The sequence below is a fragment of the Nycticebus coucang genome, chromosome 2, assembly GCF_027406575.1.
Source record: "Nycticebus coucang isolate mNycCou1 chromosome 2, mNycCou1.pri, whole genome shotgun sequence".
NCBI classification, from domain to species: Eukaryota; Metazoa; Chordata; class Mammalia; order Primates; family Lorisidae; genus Nycticebus; species Nycticebus coucang.
Genome location: NC_069781.1, coordinates 59,136,083 through 59,158,868, shown reverse-complemented (window position 1 = coordinate 59,158,868; position 22,786 = coordinate 59,136,083). Strand labels below are relative to the sequence as shown.

The following is a 22,786-nucleotide window of genomic DNA, read 5'->3' as shown; positions in this document are numbered from 1 at the left end:
CAGACATTCACTTAGACCAAATAAACAGTTACTCACTCTGAGAAAACAGAAGGTGCTGGCATTCTGATGTCCCTGCAAGGGCTGTTCCCCAAAACCTGCTCCCTTGTGATTCCATGTCACTAACTCAAATGTAGACCAAAAGCACCATGAACAAACCATCGGTCGGAACACAGCAGGGCTTTGTTCCCTGCTGTCACTGACTCTCACTCCCAACAGAATCAGAATTTATCAGGTCCGTATCAGAATTTCACAGTAAGTCATTAGGAGTGGTTGCCAAGGCATCACATTATTAATATAAATTAGCTTCAAAATTAATAACCTATTGGCCCTGGAGTTAAATTATTAAGGTTGTATATATTGAAAAAAATCTTAGCAATGGGGAGAGTTGATGAAAACAGGAAATTTTTAACACAGTCACAAGAAACCAACCGTGGTGTCTTTGGAGGAATATATCTTGCATCCTCCACCACCACACAATGGTGACTGCCCAGAGATAGGGTGGCTAGAGCAGAAAGATCCAAAGTGCTTAACTTTAGTCTGGGTGCCGTGTCTCACGCCTGTAATCCCAGAGCTCTGGGAGGTTCAGGTTGGCGGCATTGCCTGAGCTCACGGGTTTGAGACCAGCCAGAGCGAGACCCCATCTCTAAAAATAGCTGGGCAGGACACGTGGTAGGGAACTGTGAGGAGTCTGAGCTGTTTGAAGGACCAAAGAGTTGGGCAGTTTACACGACCTAGAGGAATCCCTTAGGATGAAGCTGAACCTTACTAAGGTAGTTAATGGCTGTCGCCTAGGAAAAATAAAAAACCTGGGCAAAACAGGCGACCACACCATGGACATTCCAGGCTGCCTTCTGTACACCAAGACTGGCTCTGCCCCACACCTGACCCATCAAACGCTGCATAATATTCATGCCCTTCCTGCCATGGCTCAGCCTACGCTGTCATCGCTATTTTCAGAATGAAATCGAAGAAAAATATCAGACGTTATACATCCTCCGGCTGTAATCTGGAAGCCATGGCGAGACCTACCTATTAGAGGGCAGAACATCATGAAGTCTTGGCAGAATATAAGGAAGGAGTTGGAAAGTTACAGGCATGCCAGAGTCACTCTTGTACTGCTCCCTGCATGATCCAGTCATTCCCTGCCCAGCTGGTTATGTCACAAACAAGTCTGTGTCTGTGTGGGGTGTTGGAGGATGAGTAGAAATGACTGTTTCCAAGTTCATGGCAATTCAGCAGGCCCTTCAGCCAGACTGGTTCCAGTGCCTCTCAGATGGAGAGGTGTCTTGTGAGGAAGCAACTTCCATAAAAAGGGCCCGAAAGTCTGTGGACCGGTCACTTTCTATCCACGCTATCCGCTGTGGACCGGTGGATAATTGTCTGCGGCTACAGGAAGACTCAGAGGTCCTTCAGAAAAGTGTGATCATTGGAGTGATTGAAGGTGGAGATGAGATGGAGGAGAGGCTGAGGTCAGCACGAGAGACAGCCAAGCGGCCGGTAGGTGGCTTCCTTCTGGATGGCTTTCAGGGGAATCCGACGACCCTGGAGACTAGACTGCACTTGCTGTCATCAGTCACTGCAGAGCTGCCAGAGGACAAACCAAGGCTCGTCTCTGGTATTAGCTGGCCAGATGAGGGGCTCGAGTGTATTGAAAGAGGAGTGAACTTATTTGAGAGTTTTTTCCCTTATCGAGTGACAGAACGGGGCTATGCCCTGACTTTTAGCTTTGATTATCAGCTGAATCCTGACGAGACATTATTACAGCAAAATGGGACATAAGAAGAAATAAAATGTGTGGATCAGATAAAGAAAATTAAAACAACTGGTTGCAACCAAGAAATGACATCATTTGAAATTAATCTCAAGGAAAAAAAGTACCAGGAGGACTTTAACCCGCTAATGAGAGGCTGTTCCTGCTACTGCTGTAAGAATCACACCCATGCATATATCCACCATCTGCTGGTAACCAATGAGCTGCTGGCCGGGGTCCTGCTTATGATGCACAACTTTGAACACTATTTTGGATTTTTCCACTCTGTCCAAGAAGCACTATAAAGTGACAAACTGGCCCAGTTGAAAGAGCTTATCCACAGGCAGGTATCTTGAGACCTTGCAAATACAAGTCTGACTCTTCACACTGAGCCTGTACTACTGTTAGAACATGGGACGAAATGAAGAAGAAATGCCCTTAGCTTTAATCATTTATGCTTGGGACTAAGGTCTGAAGAAATAAAGAATGTGTGTAGCAAACTGCCCACATAAGGGTGAAGAGATTTCTTCTGAAAACTTAAATGACCTGGATTAATCAGAGAGAATTGAACTATGGCCTTTAATATTTCTAGGCTAACTCTTTTAGTTTATAGAGATTCATTTAATTAAAAACTTAAACTTTAGATGTGAGTGAGTAGACAGCGATGAAGTGGAGGGATGAGATTCTGAGGGGCCACTGAGTTGGAGTGAGGCTTCAGAGGAGATGACTGAGCAGCATTGACCTCTGTGGACACAGGCCTGTAGACTGGAGGAGGAATCTGGCTGACTTTGATCTTCATACTCAAGAGGCTCTTTTGGATACTTCTGCCTTCCAAGCTGCCCTGGCCACACAGTCAATCAGAAATGGCTCTTGTGACTTAATTGGACTTGCATCTCCCTGGAATTTTGGGCTCAAACCTTGCTCCTGCGATTGGTTGGCCCAGGTTACACTCTTTCATTTGGCTACATGGTCTGTTTATGACTTATCTCTCTAGAGCCAAGGCAGTTGCCTGCTAGGAGCCAAAAGTTTGCCTGGCTTTCATTTGGAAGTACAAATCCACTGGGGTGTGCCTTCCAGGCTTATTAATAGTATGACCACATAATAACTATAGCTCCATCACTTGTGAAGATTCATTTGCAGTGTGTTCACTTGGATGGGCTCTGGCCTGGCAATTAGAGCATGAGTTTCAGTCCTGCTCAGTGGTGACACCTGGGCTCATCACTTACACTCTCCAGGCCTATTTCCTCCTGAATAAATGGGAACAGGCATGGTGGATAGGATTAAATGAACTTCCAATATTCTGTCTAGCTCTAAAATTTGAGGAACAAAAAGTTTTAGGTAAAGTTATAGCCTTACCGGGCAGCGCCTGTGGCTCAAAGGGGTAGGGCGCTGATCCCATATGCTGGAGGTGGCAGGTTCAAACCCAGCCCCAGCCAAAAACTGCAAAAAAAAAAAAAAAAAAAGTTATAGCCTTACTTGTCCTTGCTTATTAATCATTATTGGTCTGATAAAAGAAAGGCCACAGTGCTGGAGATAGACAACAGTAGAGATATTTGAGAGCCTAAAAAGAGGTTTGGCCGGGCGGCGCCTGTGGCTCAGTCGGTAAGGCGCCGGCCCCATATACCGAGGGTGGTGGGTTCAAACCCGGCCCCGGCCAAACTGCAACCAAAAAAATAGCCGGGCGTTGTGGCAGGCGCCTGTAGTCCCAGCTACTTGGGAGGCTGAGGTAAGAGAATCGCCTAAGCCCAGGAACTGGAGGTTGCTGTGAGCTGTGTGAGGCCACGGCACTCTACCGAGGGCCATAAAGTGAGACTCTGTCTCTACAAAAAAAAAAAAAAAAAAAAAAAAAGAGGTTTGGCCTATGGAGTTTAAAGTGGTTGGTGAACTGGCGTCAGCAGGTCCCGAGGCTGGTGATGGGGGTTCTTCCTAAGTCATTTCTGTATTTGTCAGGTTTTCAATAAGGAACACACATACATGCACATGTACACATATAGTTTTTTTTTTTATGTTGGGGATTCATTGAGGGTACAATACACATATACTTTTTATAACAACAACAATAGCAAAACCAAAATGATGCACCTTTTTTGGTTGGGGTAAGAAATATATTTATTTTATATCCTGATATTTTGCTGTTTTTTCAAAATTTAGTGGGCATTACTAAATGTCGTTTCTAATTATTATATGGCTACTGTTTGTTTTATGTGTTGGGAGCCCCTCTGTGCAATTTTCTTTCTAATAGTATAGGAATATCCATAAATTTCAAAAATTCATGAATAATTTTAAAACTTCTTCTACATGAATGGCAAAGGGTACTTATGGAAAACAGTTTCTGTTCTCCAGGATCTGATTGTTGTGAAATGTGCTGTATTGGACTCACTCATATTTTCATGTTTCTGTTTACTACCACCCCCGTTGTTGGAGGAGTATTGGTAAATATCCCAGAATGCATGTAATATTTATAAGTTTTATTTATGTTCAAAACACTGAAAATTGTGTCCAATATTGAAAAAAAATAAAAATAGCTGGGCATTGTGGCGATGTCTGTAGTCTCAGCTACTTGGGAGGCTGAGGCAAGAGAATCGCTTGAGCTCAGGAGTTTGAGGATGCTGTGAGGAATGACGCCATGGCGCTCTACCAACGGGGACAAAGTGAGACTATGTTTCTAAATAAATAAATAAATAAATAAAGGAAAAGAATTTTGACCTTGCGGATCCCCTTCAAGGGGGAGACCACACTTTGAGAATCACTGGCATACAAAATAATTAAAAAAAAAACACCAGAGTTGATGAATATGGATATATTTTCACCTAAACTTTTGGGAAGCGTAAAATCTTGACTACATGGTTGAATGGTGGGTGTAGCACTGTGAGATACTGGGAAATTAGCTGGTGTGGTTTTCTTCTGTGGGAAATATCTGCCCCTCCTCCCTACTCCTGAGTGGGTCAGTCACACTGGGTGTGCTTCAGGCCTCAGTAATTTTGACTCTAGGAGAAAATCTTCTAGCTGGGTTCTGGGAGACAGTGGAACTGGCTGGCTGTCAAAGAGGAAGAAGAGATGATGTTGGGACAAAGATGAGAGAAACAGAGCTTTGGCCCCAGAGGGACAAGGCTGGATTTCCTGAGTACTAGGAGAGGAGGTGGGCCTTACAGTGTTCTGCCTGTGATGGAGATTTCTGGAGACCTCCAAGTGACCGTGTGGCTAACTGTGGCAGTCAGACGCTTGGTGCATAGGACATTAGAGCACCAGCTAGGGTTCCTTTGGGCAGTCAGGCCCAGGAAGAGGGCAGCCCCTTGGGAGCACTGATCTTTAGGGTATTATGCAGATCCTGATAGCATTTGCCATGGATTTCTGCCCAGGGCCTCTTCTGCCACTGCCCTGACCTGGAATCCTAGAACCTCCTATGAAAGATTGTGGGGTGGGGGTAGGAAGAAAGTTGGCTTTCTCCTGGTGGCGCCTGTGGCTCAAGGAGTAGGGCACCGGCCCCATATATATACCAGAGGTGGTGGGTTCAAACCCAGCTCTGGCCAAAAAGAACCACAAAAAAAGAAAAAAAAAGAGAGAGAGAAAGTTGGCTTTCTCTAGAAATCATGGGAACCAGATTAGGTTTCATTTAGAAACCACAGGATAGTTGCAGAAGCAAAGTATTTATAAGCAGATCCGAGATCATCCTGCCTGAATTTGTTTTCTAGCTCGGCGGCAGGCTGGAATGGGGTTGCTAATATTAATTGAACCCACCTCACAGCCTCTCTGTTGAGCACACTAACTTTGTGATGCATGGCAGCTCTTCAAACAGCGCCTGGCACATGTATGTGTCACATCTCCTGCACCTTGGGTGTACTGGGGATGTCATAGCTGCCACCCTGCATCCTCTGAGGGCTGGCTCAAGTTTGACTATGCCTAAGCCTGTATATCGAAGACTAGATTAACCCATAACGCCGGTGTCTAGGGGAGAGAGGGCAGGAACGTCTTCAAAGGAAATAGTACAAGTGTGATTCTCTACCAAGAAGTGCGCGGTGCAGGCTGTGTGTGAGGGTCCCACAGCCTGCCCCTGCAGCCCAGCGAATGCAGCGAGTAGACTCAAACGAACTCCTCCCAGCTTCGGAGGGACCAAGGGCATTTCTCAAGTTTGAGCACCGGCGCCCCACCCCGCACAGCCTAATCGGTGCAAACTCCCTAGGGGTCTAATGGGATCTGGGTCTTCCTGGGTTTCTCCTTATAAATTTTTGCCTAAAGATCAGTGCTCCCCGGGGGCTGCCCTGTTCCTGGCTTTGTTTGCACAATCCTGGGCTCATGCGAGTGAGTCTGAGCCAGGTAATGGGCGTGGGCAGGCGTGGGCTACCGTCAAGGCCCCAGCCACCTGCCGGGCGCAGGGGAGTCTGGAAGCTAAGGCACGGTCCCCACCTCCTGCCTCCCCGCGCCCCACCCCGACCCCTCCTTCCACGGGGGCGTGGCCCAGGGGCGGAGCCGGGGAGGGGTCTGCTGGCGAGTCACGTCCCACAGGCGGGGCCGAGCGCCGGAGGCCAGCTGGGGAGGCGCCACATCCGGCGGCTGCCCAGTACTTCATAAAGCGGCCGCCGCGGTTTGCCTCTGTCCCAACCCTGGGCTTTTCTCGGCTGCTGGAGCCGCTGCTCCAATGTCCCAGAGCGGCCATGAGCGCCCCGCACTGGTGGGACCAGCTGCGGGCTGGCAGCTCGGAGGTGGACTGGTGCGAGGACAACTACACCATCGTGCCTGCCATCGCCGAGTTCTACAACACGGTGCGGGTCGCGGGAGCCGGGAGGCGGGCGGGCCTGCGGGAGGGGTCCCCGGGAGCCGCAGCGCCGGGGAGCTGGACGTGGGTCTCCGCGTGTATCTGGGGCGTCCTCTCCAGCGGCACACGCCTCCTCTTCTGCGCGCTCCTTCTGGTTTCCCTGTCCTCCCCTCTTGTCTCCATTCCCGACAGCTGGGCTTATCCTCCCCGCCTGTCATTTTTTTCTCATGGCCCTATTGTTTTGTTTGGTCCCCACCCGTCCCGGAACCCGGCGTCCAGGCAGCCCATTCTTCTGGCTTGGGTTAGTTGGGGATGGTGAACCCGCCGGGACACCCCTCTTCCTACCGTGGGACCGCCGTGGTGTGACGCACTAGGGTCGCATTGTGCGTTTTTGCCCCGAATACCTGCTCTCTTGAGTACCGAGAAAGGGGAAGCCCCTTCGCCCTGCGCAGGTCTCTGGGGGAGCGAGGCGGCCGGGGCCCACTCCCACCCAGCCGACTTGCCCCACCCCCAAGAATATGCCAGTAATGGTCGAATTCTTTTTGGGCAGAATCACGTTAATTACTACTAGTTTTTCCTCACCTTACCTTTAGTGTTCAATCTTGCCAGCCCCTAATCCAGCTCCTCAGGCCTGTGCTCTGTCTAATTTGTAAGTCTGAGGGGTGAAAGGAAGTCTGGGAGTGATGATGTGCGGGTTTTGGGACTTGCCTAGGTCCCTTAGTATAGGCAAGCAGAAACTTCCCATTGCAGAGTCCTGTGTGTTCTAGTCTTGGTGGGAGAGAAAGGTTGCAGTTGAAAGAGGAAATCTCTCTTTTCTTTTCAATATGTCCATGGCTCAAGATTCTGGTACTGAATGTAAGACTTTGCATGGTCCATTCTGTGGCTTGTTTTTCCCTGCCCAAACACAGAAAATAGGACTCCTGGTTTGAATCTTTGTGAATTTGAGGTTGTTACTTAGGATTTTTTCTTTGGATTTGCCAGAGAGTTAGTGTTTATTGCCTGGAGGGATCTCAGGTGATCTAGTCCCTGTCCTTTTATCTTATGAGAACCCTGGGCACTTGAGAAGGGAGCTGTCATGCCAACATTTTGGGCATGGCTGGGGCCACAATCCAGAAGTCTGGCCTCTCCCTCTCCTGAGTGCTGCAATCCATGGCTTCCCTCCCCGCAAACCCTCCTGCTTCTTTTTCATGACTAGGTTCCTCAAAAACACCTGGTCCTCTGCTGTTGGTAGATACTGCGAAAGATGCAGTTAGTGGCGGTGACTACAACTTACCTCATTATAGACTGGGGGAGCAAACTGTCAGGCACACACAGGTGTGGGGGACTTTCAACAGGGAGAAACAGCAGTAACTCACTGGCTCCATTTGTAAATGGATAATACAGTGAAACACGAAGGATTTCACCAGAGATCAATAAGAAATGATAGTTTGGTGATAGGTTTTCACATGCCTTGCAGGATAATTATCTGTTGAGTCTGAAGCTTTCAAAGGGGGTCAGGCCTGGTTATTTGGACTGTGAGAGTAATGTACAGCTGCATGGAGCCTGCCTTGAAGAGCCTCCGAGTGCTGGGTGATGGGGATAGTTTGTCTTTACTTTTTTTTTTTTTTTTTTGTAGAGACAGAGTCTAACTTTATGGCCCTCGGTAGGGTGCCGTGGCGTCACACAGCTCGCAGCAACCTCCAGTTCCTGGGCCTAAGCGATTCTCTTGCCTCAGCCTCCCGAGCAGCTGGGACTACAGGCGCCCGCCACAACGCCCGGCTATTTTTTTGGTTGCAGTTTGGCCGGGGCCGGGTTTGAACCCGCCACCCTCGGCATATGGGGCCGGCGCCCTACCGACTGAGCCACAGGAGCCGCCCTGTCTTTACTTTTAATTTAGTCCCATTGGAGCTGTACCTCTCTGTAGTGAGTGCCAAAGTCTTTTTTTTTAAAGAAATGAACTGTTGATCTTTGTGCCTGTGCCTGATTAGTCCATCTGCCAAACTTTATTCCTTGGAATACTTGTAAACTACAGGATTTGCTCTGATAAAGCAGAAACCTTAAGATCTTGGACAAGTACTTAGTTACCTAATGTTGAGTGTAGGCCCAAATAATTTAGCAAAAACCATTTCCTCCCCTCTGTTCCCATGGTCTTATCTTTTGATGCTTATCACAGAACATAATTGTGCTTATCTCTCTCCTGTACTAGGAAAGGTGGTGAACTGTTACTTGATGATAAACATCTTCTTAAATCTTCATAGGGTAGCAGGTCTAATTATTCATTTATTTTGTTTGTTTCGCAGGTCTCAGCCTGTGAGACAATTATCCATTTTATAAGAAACTATTAATAATCATTGCCAATTTTAAGAAAAAGGCTAAAAGAATGGACAGTGTTAAATCAAGAGAAGACTGGGAGGAGGATTTAGAATCTTCTTTTTCTGTCTCCAAGGCTGGAGTGCAGTGGCATGATCATAGCTTACCGTAGCATTGAACATCTGGGCTCCAGTGGTTCTGCTGCCTTGGCCTTCTGAACTGCTGCAGTTACATGTGTGAGCCACCATGCCTAGTCTGTAACCTCCTTGATGGGTCTTGGGAGAGCACATCACTATCACAATTTCCACTGTTAATTGCTGTGTGTTGAAGCTTTGCTGGGTACTCTATACTCACCATAGGCAGTAGGTACTATACATTATAGTCATTTGATAAAGGAAGAAGTTGGGGCCTGGATAGTTTATGTAACTTGCACAGGTCATGACGATGGCTGAGCTGGAGTCAGAATTGACTTGGTCCAGTCCACTCAACCAGGAGAGTTCTCTTGAAGATGTACATGCCACTGTAACTAGATATATTTATTTGGCATAGTATGGGTATTTATTATTCAGTCATTCTTTTAATTTAAAATTCCTATATTGGGACCATTTTGCGATTAGGATAAAACTCATGATGTTTAGGCTGACCGTGGTGGCAGATGCCTGTAATCCTAGCACTCTGGGAGGCCGAGGTGGGTGGGTTACTTGAGCTCCGGAGTTGGAGACCAGCCCGGGTAAGAATGAGAACCCTTCTCTAAAAAAATAGCTGGTCATTGTGGTGGGTGCCTGTAGTCCCAGCTACTTGGGAGGCTGAAGCAAGAGAATCACTTGAGCCCAAGAGTTTGATTTTGCTGTGAGCTGTGATTGTACCAAGGGTGACAAAATGAGACTCCAGGTCAAAAAAGAAAAAGAAACAAACTCACGGTGTTTGATATGAAAAAAGTTTGTTCTGTTTTTTAAAATTGTTATTAAAAAAGTAATAACATAGTCATGGTAAAATATTTAGAGTATAGGACTTATAAAGTAAAAAATATTCTTTCTTTTGTATTTTTCCAGATATTTTCCAGGTATGCTGAAAGCACATGCGTTTGTGTGTGCATATATGTGTATGTATAGTGCATTCACACTATTTTTTTTTTTCTGACTTAATTGAGAACATACACAAACTCTTAAGCACCTTTCATTTTTCATTTAATGCGTCTTGGTGACAGTCCCATATAGATTCACATCGAGCCTACTCCTTCTTTACAATTTCCATACAGTATTCAATTTGTGGATTGACCACAGTTTATTTAATAATCATTCAATCCCTATTGATGGACATTTAGGGCAGTTTCTGTTAGTTTTATTGTTTTTGTTTTTGAACAGGGATTTAGCGAATATCCAAATTCATTCTTCAAGATACACTTTTGCAAGTACTTACCCTAGATAGGGAATTGCTGTGTCAAAAAGAATATCCACATTAAATGCTGGTGGTTGCTGTGAAATGCCCCCCTAAAGAGAGGGCACTGATTCAACTGCCCCTGACAGTATTGGTTGTGTGCGGCATTTTGTTCTTGGGACCTGCAACTCTCTGTTGCCTCAAATCTTATCATCCTTTGCTCCAGCCAAACCCAATATTTCTTCCGAGAACATGTCATTTCCTTCCACAGCCTTTTACTTGGGTACAGTTCGTACTTTTCTTTTACATACAAATTTTATTGAATTGAGCTCCTTTTTACATTTTAAGTCCCAAGCCACTTTGGAGAACAGTTGGGTCTGCCTTTTAACCACTAGGCTTGGTCTATGGGGACCCTGTTGCTGGGCAGTGACTCTGGGACAAAAGGAAATCAATTGGTGCTAAAAAGTCTTGAAGCAAAATCCATGCATAAAATCAGCCTATGATTGTTACTTCCTCTCTGTCTCCAATCTTCAATATAAGGAGAGCAGAACTCTCTTTCAATGTCAGATTCTAATTCCCAATATCGGTAGGGCAGAATCAATGAATTTCTCCATCATTTCTACCTACTTATTCTATTTATCTGAGCATTTACTGGGCAAGTACTGTGTGCCTCTTACAGAGACCAGATTTGTGAGATGAGGGCTGTGATAGAGGTGTATACAGGCTGCCGAGGGTGTTATTAATACTCTGCATGGGTTTAGTGTATTGTGAGGGTAGGGTGGTGATTTTTGCATGAAGGATTCTGAGTAGGGTGACCAAACTCCTCTTAGGTTTTTGTGTGAGATTTTTCTGATTTCTTTCTTTCTTTCTTTCTTTTTTTTTTTTAAGACAAAGTCTCACTCTGTGGCCCCAGGCTAGAGTGCCATGACCTCAGCCTAGCTCACAACAACCTCAAACTCAAGCATCCTCCTGCCTTAGCCTCCCAAATAGCTGGGAGTATAGGCACCCACCACCACTCTTGGCTAATTTTTCTATTTTTAATAGAGATAGGGGTCTTGCTCTTGCTTAGGCTGATGTCAAACTCCTGAGCTAAAGCAATCCACCTGCCTCATCCTCCCAGAGTGCTAGATAGGATTGCAGGTGTGAGCCACCACAGTAGGCAAGTTAGGACAGTTGGTCAGCCCAGAGATGGGACTGGAACAATGGAATGGATAGCTAAGAAGTAGCATACAGTAAAACTGCACAGTCTGCTTATCCATGGTAAAGGTCCTTAGCTGTTTGTGACCTATTGTCCAGAAAAAGCTCAGCCTGTTGTTTGTCTGTATTTCTCCTCTGTCTGGAAAGTGCACATTCAGATGTGTCAGGATGAGTGTACGGTATGTTCCTGAGATTATTTTGTGGCAAATGTTATGTGGGAAATCATAGAATAAAGAACTTTCTAAGGAAATAATACATTTTGAAATTGTGGTTTCCTTTTAATAAAAAAATCTGTTTGCAGGCATTAACCAAACCAGTTCCCCAAAGGGTAATCTAATAATAGGCTTAAAACAAACCAACAAACAAAAACAAAAAACGCCTTTTGGCTGAATTATTCTACAGTTTTAGTGACCCACACAATTTTGAGGGGAAGTTCATTTCTCAATAGAGACAGAGAACCATTGAGTTCTCTTTTAACCTTGACTCATTTGCTTTTCTGTTTTTTTTTTTTTTTTGTGGGGGCATTCTTTCCTCTTTTTTTTTTGAGACAGAACCTCAAGCTGTCACCCTGGGTAGAGTGCCGTAGCATCACAGCTCACAGCAACCTCCAATTCTTGGGCTCAAGTGATTCTCCTGCCTCAGCCTCCCAAGTATCTGGGACTACAGGCACCCACCACAATGCCTGGCTATTTTTTGGTTGCAGCCGTCGTTGTTTGGTGGGCCCAGGCTGGATTGGAACCCGCCATGTCTGGTGTATGTGGTTGGCACCTTAGCCACTTGAGCCACAGGCACCGAGCCTCTTTCTTCTTTTTATCTTGGGGAGAATCTCCCTCTAATCTGGTCTTTTCTTTTCCATATATTGATGTCTTTAAAAGAGATGGTGAAGGCCAACAGACCTTGATACATGGGATATGCAGAAGGAATAATGTAATTTCAGTGTTATTCCAAATAGAGCTTCTAAATGGTGCTTTTACTATGTGTTATGTGCATTTAAAAATAATGTTTGAAGTATCATAATTTTACTTCAGGTGTAATAAGTGACTTTTTGCCTTTGTGAATGTCATATAAATGCAATTAGAAGTGATTAACACATACATTGCTAGTGGAAATGTAACTCAGGAAAGCCACTGGGGGCAGCTTGGCAGGGGAGACTGTGAGGACTGGAGGCACTGACAATACACTGGGATAAAAACCCAAATGTGTTATATTTCTGAGCATTGTAGGTAGGACTGGAAATTGGTCCTCCTCCCCCGGGAAAATGGCTAACCTGCCGCCATCTGCAGCACTTAGCGCAAGGGAGCTAAATCTGTTTTATCTCAGATGAAAAGCTTGGCAAGGTACATTGCTGAAGGAGAAAAGGAAGCTGCAGAGAGATGTTACGGTACGTGACATGTATGCGTACATGTCATAAACATGAAGAAAATGACTGGAACACCGTGAATCTGGAACAGTGGCCGTCCTGGGGAGGAGAGAAGACTTTACCTTTGTAATGTATTTTTTACACAGAGAACATGTTCGAGTGGTGAAGGGAGAAAGGTCAGGAATTAAGTTGCCTGTGGTGTGACGATTCCGTTGTTCTCTTCCCTCTTCACCTCCTTGCTCCCCCTTCATCTTCTTTTCTTTCTGTACTTCTGTGTTTACAAAAGGAAAGTCACTTTTAAATCATAAAGCCAGGAAACTGGGTCATATGTGCACCGTGCATGATGCAGTTTAGAATTTTTAGATGTTAATCTTGGAGGTAAGCTTGGCTGGGTCAGAGGTGAAAACATCAGCTGGGGGCAGTGGGAGGAGGCGATGCTGGGGGCCGAATGCTGGCCCCAGTGGCCCTGTGGGTGAGGCTGGCCTCTCTAACCTCAGCCAGCCATGGAGCCCTTCTGGGTCTTTAACTACATCCCCTGGTATAAAAAAGGATGGTTTTAAAAAATGATCTTTCTTAAAAAGACCCTCTTAAGGATCTCTGATTCTTTGTTCTACTGAAAGTTGAAGACTTTGATCATAACAATGAACAAAAGCCTACTTCTTATACAGCAGCAGGCCCTGTCCTGATTCCTCTTACCTGCTTCTTGGTAAGGGAGAATGGCCCACATTTCTAATGCCGGAGACCACCTGGGGCATCCTAGACAACTTATCTATACTCTCACCTGAGGTCACTGGTAGCCAGAGGGCTCCTAGGAGAGAAAGAGAAGGATCCACATCAGGATAGATCAGCTAGAAAAGGTTCCGCTTTCTCCACAGCTATGTTGCCCTGCTTAGGGATTTTGGTTCTAGGTTTTAACCAGAGGCAGTGGCCCTGCTCCTGCCCTGCCCCTGACAAAGGATCGTGTTGTCTTCCCTTGACTTTCTTTATGTCTCTCCCACCTTACCTTTCTTCCCTTCTAAAAGCTGTTATTTCTGGCCCCTCTCCTCCCGAGGTGGTGACGGGGGCAGGTGTTGGCTGGTGAGCTTGCCTGTACTCCACCTTGAGCTCTGGGGTTTTCCCATGCATTTTATTTCCTGGGGAAGCCCTTCTGCCACACCCCTTCAGTTCAGTTTGGGTGCCACCCCACCCTGATGGTTCCTGTGATTCTCCCAGTAAATGACCTTTCTGTATTGTCCCTCAGCTTTCCAGACTTCGTCTACCCCATCCAGCTATCTCTGAATGTGTTGTTTTCTTTTGTTCCATTTTAGGCCAGGCCCCTCCCCACTGGTGTTGCTCACTCATGCTTGCTCATTTGGACTCACTGTTGTCTTCAGACTCAGCACACTAACTCTGTGTGCACAGCCTGTTCAAGGAGCCCCTTACTCCACAATTAGAGAGGAGCTGTAAGAAGCTGATTGTCCCTACCATTTCATACTTTTCTAGGATGGCTTTAATTTAAAAACAAAAGCCAGAATATCACACGTGTTGACAAGGATGTGGAGAAATCACAACACTGATGAAAATGTAAAAACAAACAAAAAACTGAAAACCAGTTTGTTGTTTCTTCAATAAATTAAACATGAAATTGCCATGTCAGTGTCTTGGTCCATTCCTGGTGCTATAACAAAACACCTTAAACTGAAAAATTTATAACAAAAGGAATTTATTTCTTACAGTTCTACAGGCTGGTAAGTCTAAGATCAAGGTGCCGGCAGAGGCCGAGCATGGTGGCTTCTGCCTGTAATCCCAGCACTCTGGGAGGCTGAGGCAGATGGATTGCCTGAGCTCACAGGTTTGAGACCAGCCTGAGCAAGAGCAAGACCCTGTCTCTAAAAATAGCCAGGCGTTGTGGCTGGTGCCTGTATTCCCAGCTACTGGGGAGGCTGAGACAAGAGAATTGCTTAAGCCCAAGAGTTTGAGGTTGCTGTGAGCTGTGATACCAAGGTACTCTACTGAGGGCGACAAAGTAAGACTCTGTCTCAAAAAAAAAAAAAAAAAAAAGGTGCTGGCAGTTTTGGGGTCCAGTGAGGCCTCCTTGCTTCAAAGATGGTGCTTCTTGTTGCACCCTCACCTGGTGGAAATGGCAAACAACTCCCTCGCACATTTTTTATAAGAATGCTAATACAATTTAAAAGAGCTCTGCCCTCATGGCTTAATCTCCCCTTAAAAGGCCCCCCGTCTTAATACAGTCACGCAATGGGGGTATATCCTAAGAAATGCGTGGTCAGGTGATTTTGTTGCCCTGTGAATATCATAGAATATATTTATATAAACCTAGATGGTATAGCCTACTACACACGTGGGTTATACAGTATAGCCTGTTGCTCCTACGCTACAAACCTTCATACCATGTTACTGAACTAAATATTGTAGGTAGTTGTAAAACAATGGTAAGTATTTGTGTATCCAAACATCTAAATATAGAAAAGGTACAGTAAAAATACGCTATTAAAGCCCATTATAATCTTATGGGTCTACCATTGTATATGTGGTCTGTTATTGACTGAAATGTTGTTATGTGGCACATGACTTGTCAGGGGCCGAAGTGCATGAACCCCGACCTGGTTTGAATGTTGGCTGGGAAATGATGCTGGAAATAACTAACTCAACACTAGTAAACAAGTCTGAGAATGCTTGGAGATGGCTTACACTAACTCAGGGTAGGTAGACCAAGAAAACGCAGTGCCTTGCTGGCTTCTTCTGAAGGTTTTTATTAGTTTTTTAACAAAGGTGCATATGCGAAAGAGAGGGCTGAAAGAATCCCAAGTTCCCAGGAAGACTGGATAGAGGGAAAGCCAGGGGAAGTGGCAGGGGGTTGGTCAACAGCCAGTGGTGTATGTCAATAGAGGGGGAGGGAGAAGCCAGCTCTGTTCAGGTAGGGGAGTAAACCAGGTTGTCTAGTTTAACCGCATACTGGAAGAGTTTAATCCCTCCCATATTTTGATTCTCAAGTGCTCAGCCCTCTGGATTCTTCTTTTTTGTGATTGTATCCCAGGATCGCCCCCTTGCAGGCATACTTCCTTACCTCAGAATTGAGGCAGGGCGCTCCCCTGAGAAGTCAACCTGTCTCCCTCCCATAATGACTACTCTCATACTGATGATTAAGTTTCAACATATATGAATTTGGAGGCAGGGATACGTTCAGACCATAGCATTCAGTAGCCATTAATGGAGGGATGGATAAGGGAAATGTAGTACATCCTTACAATGCAATGTTATCCAGCTGTAGAAAGGAATCAAGTACTGATACGTGCTACAATATGATGAACCTTAAAAACATTATGCTAAAGGGCGGCGCCTGTGGCTCAAAGGAATAGGGTGCTGGCCCCATATGCCGGAGGTGGCGGGTTCAAGCCCAGCCCTGGCCAAAAACTGCAACAACAACATTATGCTAAAGTGAAAGAAGCCGGACTCAAAAGGTTACATGAAATATCTAGAGTAGATTGGTGGTTGCCAGGGGGTGGGGGAGGAAGCAATGGGCAGTGACTGCTTAACAGGAATGGGTTTTCTTTTTTTTTTTTTTGCAGTTTTTGGCTGGGGCTGGGTTTGAACCTGCCACCTCCAGCATATGGGGCCCGTGCCCTACTCCTTTGAGCCACAGGGCGGGTGCCGCCACAGGGCGGGTGCCGCCCCAGGAATGCGTTTTCTTTTTGAGGTGATGAAAACATTTTGGAACTAGATGGAAGTGATGGTTACATATGAATGTACTGTCACTGATTGTACACTTTAAAATAACTAGTTTTGTGCTTTGTGAATTTTACTACAATTTTAAAAGTTCAGGGAAAAGCTGGGCATGGTGACTCACACCCATAATCCTAGCACTCTGGGAAGCGAGGTGGGTGGAATGCTTAAGCTCAGGAGTTCGAGATCAGCCTGAGCAAGACTGAGACCCTATTTCTACTAAAATAGAAAAATCAGGCGTGGGTCTATAGCTGGCGCCTGTAGTCCCAGCTACTTGGGAGGCTGAGGCAAGAGGATTGTTTGAGCCCAGGAGTTTGAGGTAGCTGTGAGCTGTGATGACACCATGGCACTCAGCCCAGGATGATGAAGTGAGATTCTGTCTTGAAAAAAATTCAAGGAAAAACCTTTGAGTCCTAAAAAAAAAACCCCAAATCAAAACCAACCAGGCAAAAAATAAATTAAAACTAGGCGTGAAGTTCTAGATTAGAATTATGCTGTCCCACATGGCAGTCACTGGTCACATGTGGCTACTGAGCACAGGAAATGTGGCTAATCCAAACGGAGGCTTGCTGTAAGGGGTGAAATTTACACTGAACTTCAAAGCCTTGCTATGAACAAAAGAACATAAAATACCTCATCTATGATATTTTAATATTGACTACATGTTCTAATGATAATATTTTGAATACATTGCAATAAATATGATGTATTCTTTTTTTTTTTTTTTTTTTTGTAGAGACAGAGTCTCACTGTACCGCCCTTGGTAGAGTGCCGTGGCGTCACACAGCTCACAGCAACCTCTAACTCTTGGGCTTACGCAATTCTCTTGCCTCAGCCTCCCAAGCAGCTGGGACTACAGGCGCCCGCCACAACGCCCGGCTATTTTTTTTTTGTTGCAGTTTGGCCGGGGCTGGGTTTGAACCCTCCACCCTCGGCATATGGGGCCGGCGCCCTACTCACTGAGCCACAGGCGCCGCCCAAATATGATGTATTCTTAACATTTTAAAAAAAGCTGAATATCCCTGGAGAGGCTTAAGTGTGCACTAAAGTCTGCATGGTAAAATATCATTTTAAAATTAAATTATTAAAATTTTTTTAAATTGGTGAACAGATTTATTATTTTTTGTTGCAGTTGTCGTTGTTTAGTAGGCTAAGTCCAGGTTGGTACTCGACAGCTTTGGTGCAGGTGGCTGGCACCATAACCACTGTGTTATGGGTGCTGAGCCCATTTTTTTAAAAATAATTTATTTATTAATTTGTTTGTTTTTGAGATAGAGTCTCACTCTGTTGCCCTGGGTGGAGTGCCATGGTGTTATAGCTCCTAACCTCAAACTCTTGGGTTCAAGAGATCCTCCTGCTTCAGCCTTCCATGTAGCAGGTACTACAGGTGCCCGCCACAATGCCTGGCTAGTTTTTCTGTTTTTTCTTTTTTTTTGCAGTTTTTGGCTGGGGCTGGGTTTGAACCCCCCACCTCTGGCATATGGGGCTGGCGCCCTACTCCTTTGAGCCACAAGTGCTGCCCTTTTTCCTTTTTTTTAAAGTAGATTTGGGGCACTCACTCTTGTTCAGCTTGGCCTCAAACTCCTTAGCTCAAGCAGTCCACCCACCTCAGACTCCTCCCAGAGTGCTAGGATTACAGGCATGAGCCACCGTGCCGGCCAGTGATATCATTTTAAAGGTGAGAAGAAACTTTCAAATTTGATCTTTACCTAAAAATAGGTTTTGAGTAAGATGAGAAAGCTGACAAAGGATAACTAAGGGAACACTAGAAAGAGTCCTTGCTCCGTGCAGACCCTCGGAAAAGGCTGGCTTAACTGGCGGAGGCTTATTAGGAGCTGGAACCTGTCTAGCCCTTCTTCTCCCTTTATTAAACTGTTTACCATTATTTAGTACAGGCCTTATCTTTAAAAATTTACGTGCAGCCAGACTTGGTGGCATGTGCTATATTCCCAGCTCCTCCGGAGTCTGAGGAGAGAGAATCACTTGAATGCAGCAGTTGACAGTCAGCCTGAGTAACAGTAAGACCCTGACTCTTAAAAACATGTTTTTAAAAATAAATGCAAGTAAATTAGAATGCTTCATACTTCTTCTTACAACAAACAATAGGAGTTACTGGTTCTTTGACTCAAGAGATGATCCTGGGCAGTCTTTATAGACTGTACTGTTTTTTTTTGAGATAGAGTCTCAAGCTGTTGCCCTGGGTAGAGTGCTGTGGCATCACAGCTCACAGCAACCTCCAACTCTTGGGCTCAAGAGATTTTCTTGTCTCCGCCTACCAAGTACCTGGGACTACAGGTGCCTGCTACAATGCCCGCCTGTATTTTTTTCTGTTGCAGTTGTCATTGTTTTAGCAGGCCTGGGCTGGGTTAGAACTGCCAACCTTGGTGTATGTGGCTGGCACTGTACCCACTGAGCTACGGGCACCGCCCTAGACTGCAGTGTTTTTATAGCTACTTGCACAATTATGGAGGCAGCAAGGAGCTCTTAAATGGTTATGTGCCACAGCTTCATTAAGGGAGTGTTAAGTTTTCCTGATTGTGTATCCACAGTAAAGAAAGTTAGTTTAAACAAGATGTAAAAAAAGTGCAGGAGTTTAAACAAGATGTATGGCCACATTTATCCCAGTTTGCAAAGGATATACTTGGAGCAGGTTTTTTGCCCTTTCACTGAATAGTCATCTTTTTTTCTTCCATCCGTCCCCCGCCCCCAGATCAGCAACGTCCTGTTCTTCGTTCTGCCACCCATCTGCATGTGCCTGTTCCGGCAGTATGCAGCCTGCTTCAACAGCGGCATCTACTTGATCTGGACTCTCCTAGTTGTAGTGGGTGAGTGAACTCACTTGGGAACATGGGCTGGGTGGGAGGAAATGGGGTTCCACACACTTCCTGTCGCCTTTGAACATGATGTTTTGTAAACTAAAGTTCCTCTGACGTCTTCTGAGCTTTTTCCCCCTTTGCTTGACGCCAGAAGAAGGACTCTTTGAATGTGGGTTTCATAACAAGGTTGGCGTAACTGTCACTTGCTCGCATTTGGGACTTCGTTTGTGTCGTAGCTATTGGGCTCGTGCCACTATAGTTTTCTGAGAACATCTGAAGAAAGTCACGTGGAACAACTGAACTCTGACGAAACTGTGGTTCCTAAGGGACTAAAATTAAAAAAGTTTAGATGTTTGATCCCTCATTGTTCTGTGAAATACCTGTGTAATTTTCATTTCCTCCAATGGACGAGTTGGGAATTCTTAGCAGCCAGTGAATGTTGACTTTGAGGTACTGCCTGTTGTCATGAAGGCTCAGTGGAGGAAGACAGAGGGTGTTTAACTGTGCAATTGTTAAAGTTCTCACACGTGATACTTGGACTCTCGTTGAAGTCCTCTTTTTAGATTCAAGGTCTGCGTGGCTGGGTGGTGTGAGGTTTCTTCCTTCAGTTTCTTTTTTCAGAGAGAGAGAGGGAGTGATCTGGTGATTTGTGATAGCAGTTGGTGAAAGGGTTCTCCTTAAGCAGTGTATTGAATTTATGAGTCTCTTCTCTCTGGTGACCTTTTTTATTGATTGTAATTGATTCTAGGAATTGGATCCGTCTACTTCCATGCAACCCTTAGTTTCCTGGGTCAGATGCTTGATGAACTTGCAATCCTTTGGGTTCTGATGTGTGCTCTGGCCATGTGGTTCCCCAGAAGGTATCTACCAAAGATTTTTCGGAACGACAGGTAAGCTTATGCTAAACATTTTTGCATTGACCACTAGGCCCAATATCATGATGCGTATATTAAGAAAAATAGCATGTGATTGAGCTCAGCCTAGTGGTGAGCTTATGATATACTTTAATATCCACTGATCACTTTTATGATGTGATAGTATATATAAACAGATAAAAGAGAAAATTTTAATGATGCTTGGGGGAAAATTTATATAATGTTAGGGACAAAAAAGTCAAATATCTCCCTCATTTGATATGAACAAGAGTGGGAAAGACCTTCAATGACAGCACTATTACTGGATTCAAAGATCTTTGATTTTCTGCTAGAACATCTCCTTAAGACCAATTCAACTCTATCAGTTTTATACATCTCAAGTAAAATCCACACTGATGCGTTGGTTTTTGGACCTCCAGGTACTATAGTTTTCAAATTGCATTTTTTTGCTTCTGATGAGAGCTGTGTACACACACACACGTGTACATACATGCATATACTGTATATATTTTCAAGTTAGAAACTCAGAATTTCACGAGCAGATGCATTTTAATATCCATTGTTTTAGGGTTTATGGTTATTCATCTAATATATATATATATTTATTTTTGAGACAGAATCTCACTAAGGGACTAAAATTAAAGAAAAAAGTTTAGACGTTTGATCCCTCCTTATTCTGTGAAATACTTGTGTAATTTTCATTTCCTCCTACAGGCAAGTTGGGAATTCTTAGCAGTGAGAGAATGTTGACTTTTATGTTCTGCCTATTGCCTGGGTAGAGTGCTCTGTTGCCCTGGATAGAGTGCTGTGGCATGATAGTTCACAGCAACCTCAAACTGTTTGGCTTGAACACTCCTCTTACCTCAGCCTCCCAAGTACCTGGGACTGTAGGCATGCACCGCTATGCCCAGCCAGTTTTTCTATTTTTAGTAGAGTCGGGCCTTGTTCTTGCTCAGGCTGGTCTGGAACTCCTGGGTTCAGGCAATCCACCCACCTCAGCCTCCCAGGGTACTAGGATTACAGGGGTGAGCCACTGTGCCCTGCCCTTAGGAAATATTTTTAAACATTTTTATTTTTGTTGTTCCGTTATGATTTCATTAGGAGGGTGATAAACATGGGCAAACCAAATCTGTGCTATTAGAGGTCAGGATAGGAACTAGGTACTAGAATATCATGGTAAACAAAAAGGCAATCTCTGCCACTGATGAGTTTACACTGAAGTTGGGGAGATTGCAACTCAACAAACAAATAAACAAACAAATAAATAAATAATATAATGTTAAGATGTGCTGAGTGCTGGGGTGAAAAGTGAAGCTGGTAAGGGTATAGTGGGGACTTGGGGTGCTGGGATTTAGAATTTGATCAGAAAAAGCCTTTCTGAGGAGCTATGTGAGATTTGTGACTATCTGAAGGCACAGAGGAGAGTCAGCTTAATAAAGATGAGACGTGTTTCTAGAATACATTACCCTTCTCTATAGGACACTGTTCTGCTGTGTTTGTATCTGTATCTATATCTATATCTAATAGTCTAAGAATAAAGACTCAAGGAAACAAGCCATGTCTGTCCAGGGAAGAGACCAGGAAAATGAAAGAATTTGTAACAGTTTTCTTGATACTATGAAAAGGAACAGGAGCTACACAGCTGTTAAAGACTAAGGCTGCTGTCTATGGACTAAAGCAGAAAAGTATCTGTGAAAAATATTGGCTGCAAAAAAAAGCACATTATGGAATTGTGAGAGTGGGATCCTAATTTTATAATGAATGAACTGAACTCTTTCTTAGTGTATGTTTTTGTATGAATACAAAAATGCCTGTGAGGTGAAAACAATCTATTGCCATTGGCTATTTTGGGGCATTGGAGTGGAGGGGAACTTCCATTTTTACCTTTAATCTGTTGCCTTGTATTTTTTTGTCAAGATAGAGTTCTACCCTATGCCCTGAGCAGAGTGTGGTGGCATCATAGCTCATGAAACCTCAGACTTGGGCTGTGGGCATCCTCCTGCCTTAGCCTCCCAAAGCTGCTGGGAATACGGGTGCTCGCCGTGGTGCCTGGCTGGGTTTTTCAATTTTTTTCATGAGTTGGGGTCTCACTTCACTCAGACAAGTCTCAAACTCCTGATCTCAAGTAATCTTCCCACTTCAGCCTCCCATAGTGCTATGATTATAGGTGTGAGCCACCGCGCCTGGCTTTACCATTAATCTGAACTGATTGAAATTTTTTTTACAAAGCACACAGGTTAATTTTTAATATTTAAAAAAATTCATTTTTAAATGTGGTAGGGAGAAAACATACTTCAAATGGATTAGTTGTATAGCCTTTATCCCGGGAAGCTAGATTTGTGTTAAATAGTATTATCTTCAAGTATCATTGACATATATATCCTCAAGAAGGTTACTTATTAAAAAAGACAGCCAGAGTGAGCCAGAGGGGAGAGAGAGAAAGAGCACTGGTTCCGATTAGAAGTTCCTGCTCTTAGATGAAATGTGGTTCTCTATCTTGCTGAGGCCTTCTAACCAGAGAGAAAGTGTGCTTTACCATGGGCCAGATTGGTTTAGGCTGTTTCCATCTTCTAGTCTTATTGTTTTGTTTCCTTGTTCAGCTTTAGGAGAAGAGGGGAGGGGTAGCGGGGAAGGCACAAGGCCAGGAAG

The 22,786-nt window shown here is 44.7% G+C and overlaps 1 protein-coding gene and 1 pseudogene across 2 annotated transcripts in view; both read left to right on the top strand.

Annotated features, from left to right (window-relative positions):
• The first annotated feature begins 718 nt into the window (after positions 1-718).
• LOC128571960 (queuine tRNA-ribosyltransferase accessory subunit 2-like) lies at positions 719-2,106 on the top strand (annotated as a pseudogene).
• Positions 2,107-6,293: 4,187 nt separating this feature from the next.
• Positions 6,294-22,786, top strand: part of ACER2 (alkaline ceramidase 2) — a 38,914-nt gene continuing 22,421 nt past the window's right edge. The window contains exons 1-3 of one of the 2 annotated variants that reach the window (XM_053571851.1): positions 6,294-6,510; positions 19,157-19,271; positions 20,011-20,152. In XM_053571851.1, the coding sequence (XP_053427826.1) occupies positions 6,403-6,510; positions 19,157-19,271; positions 20,011-20,152 (365 nt within the window). In that variant the 5' untranslated portion in view covers positions 6,294-6,402. The remainder of the gene's footprint in view (positions 6,511-19,156; positions 19,272-20,010; positions 20,153-22,786) is intronic. The other variant, XM_053571858.1, reaches the window with a different exon arrangement.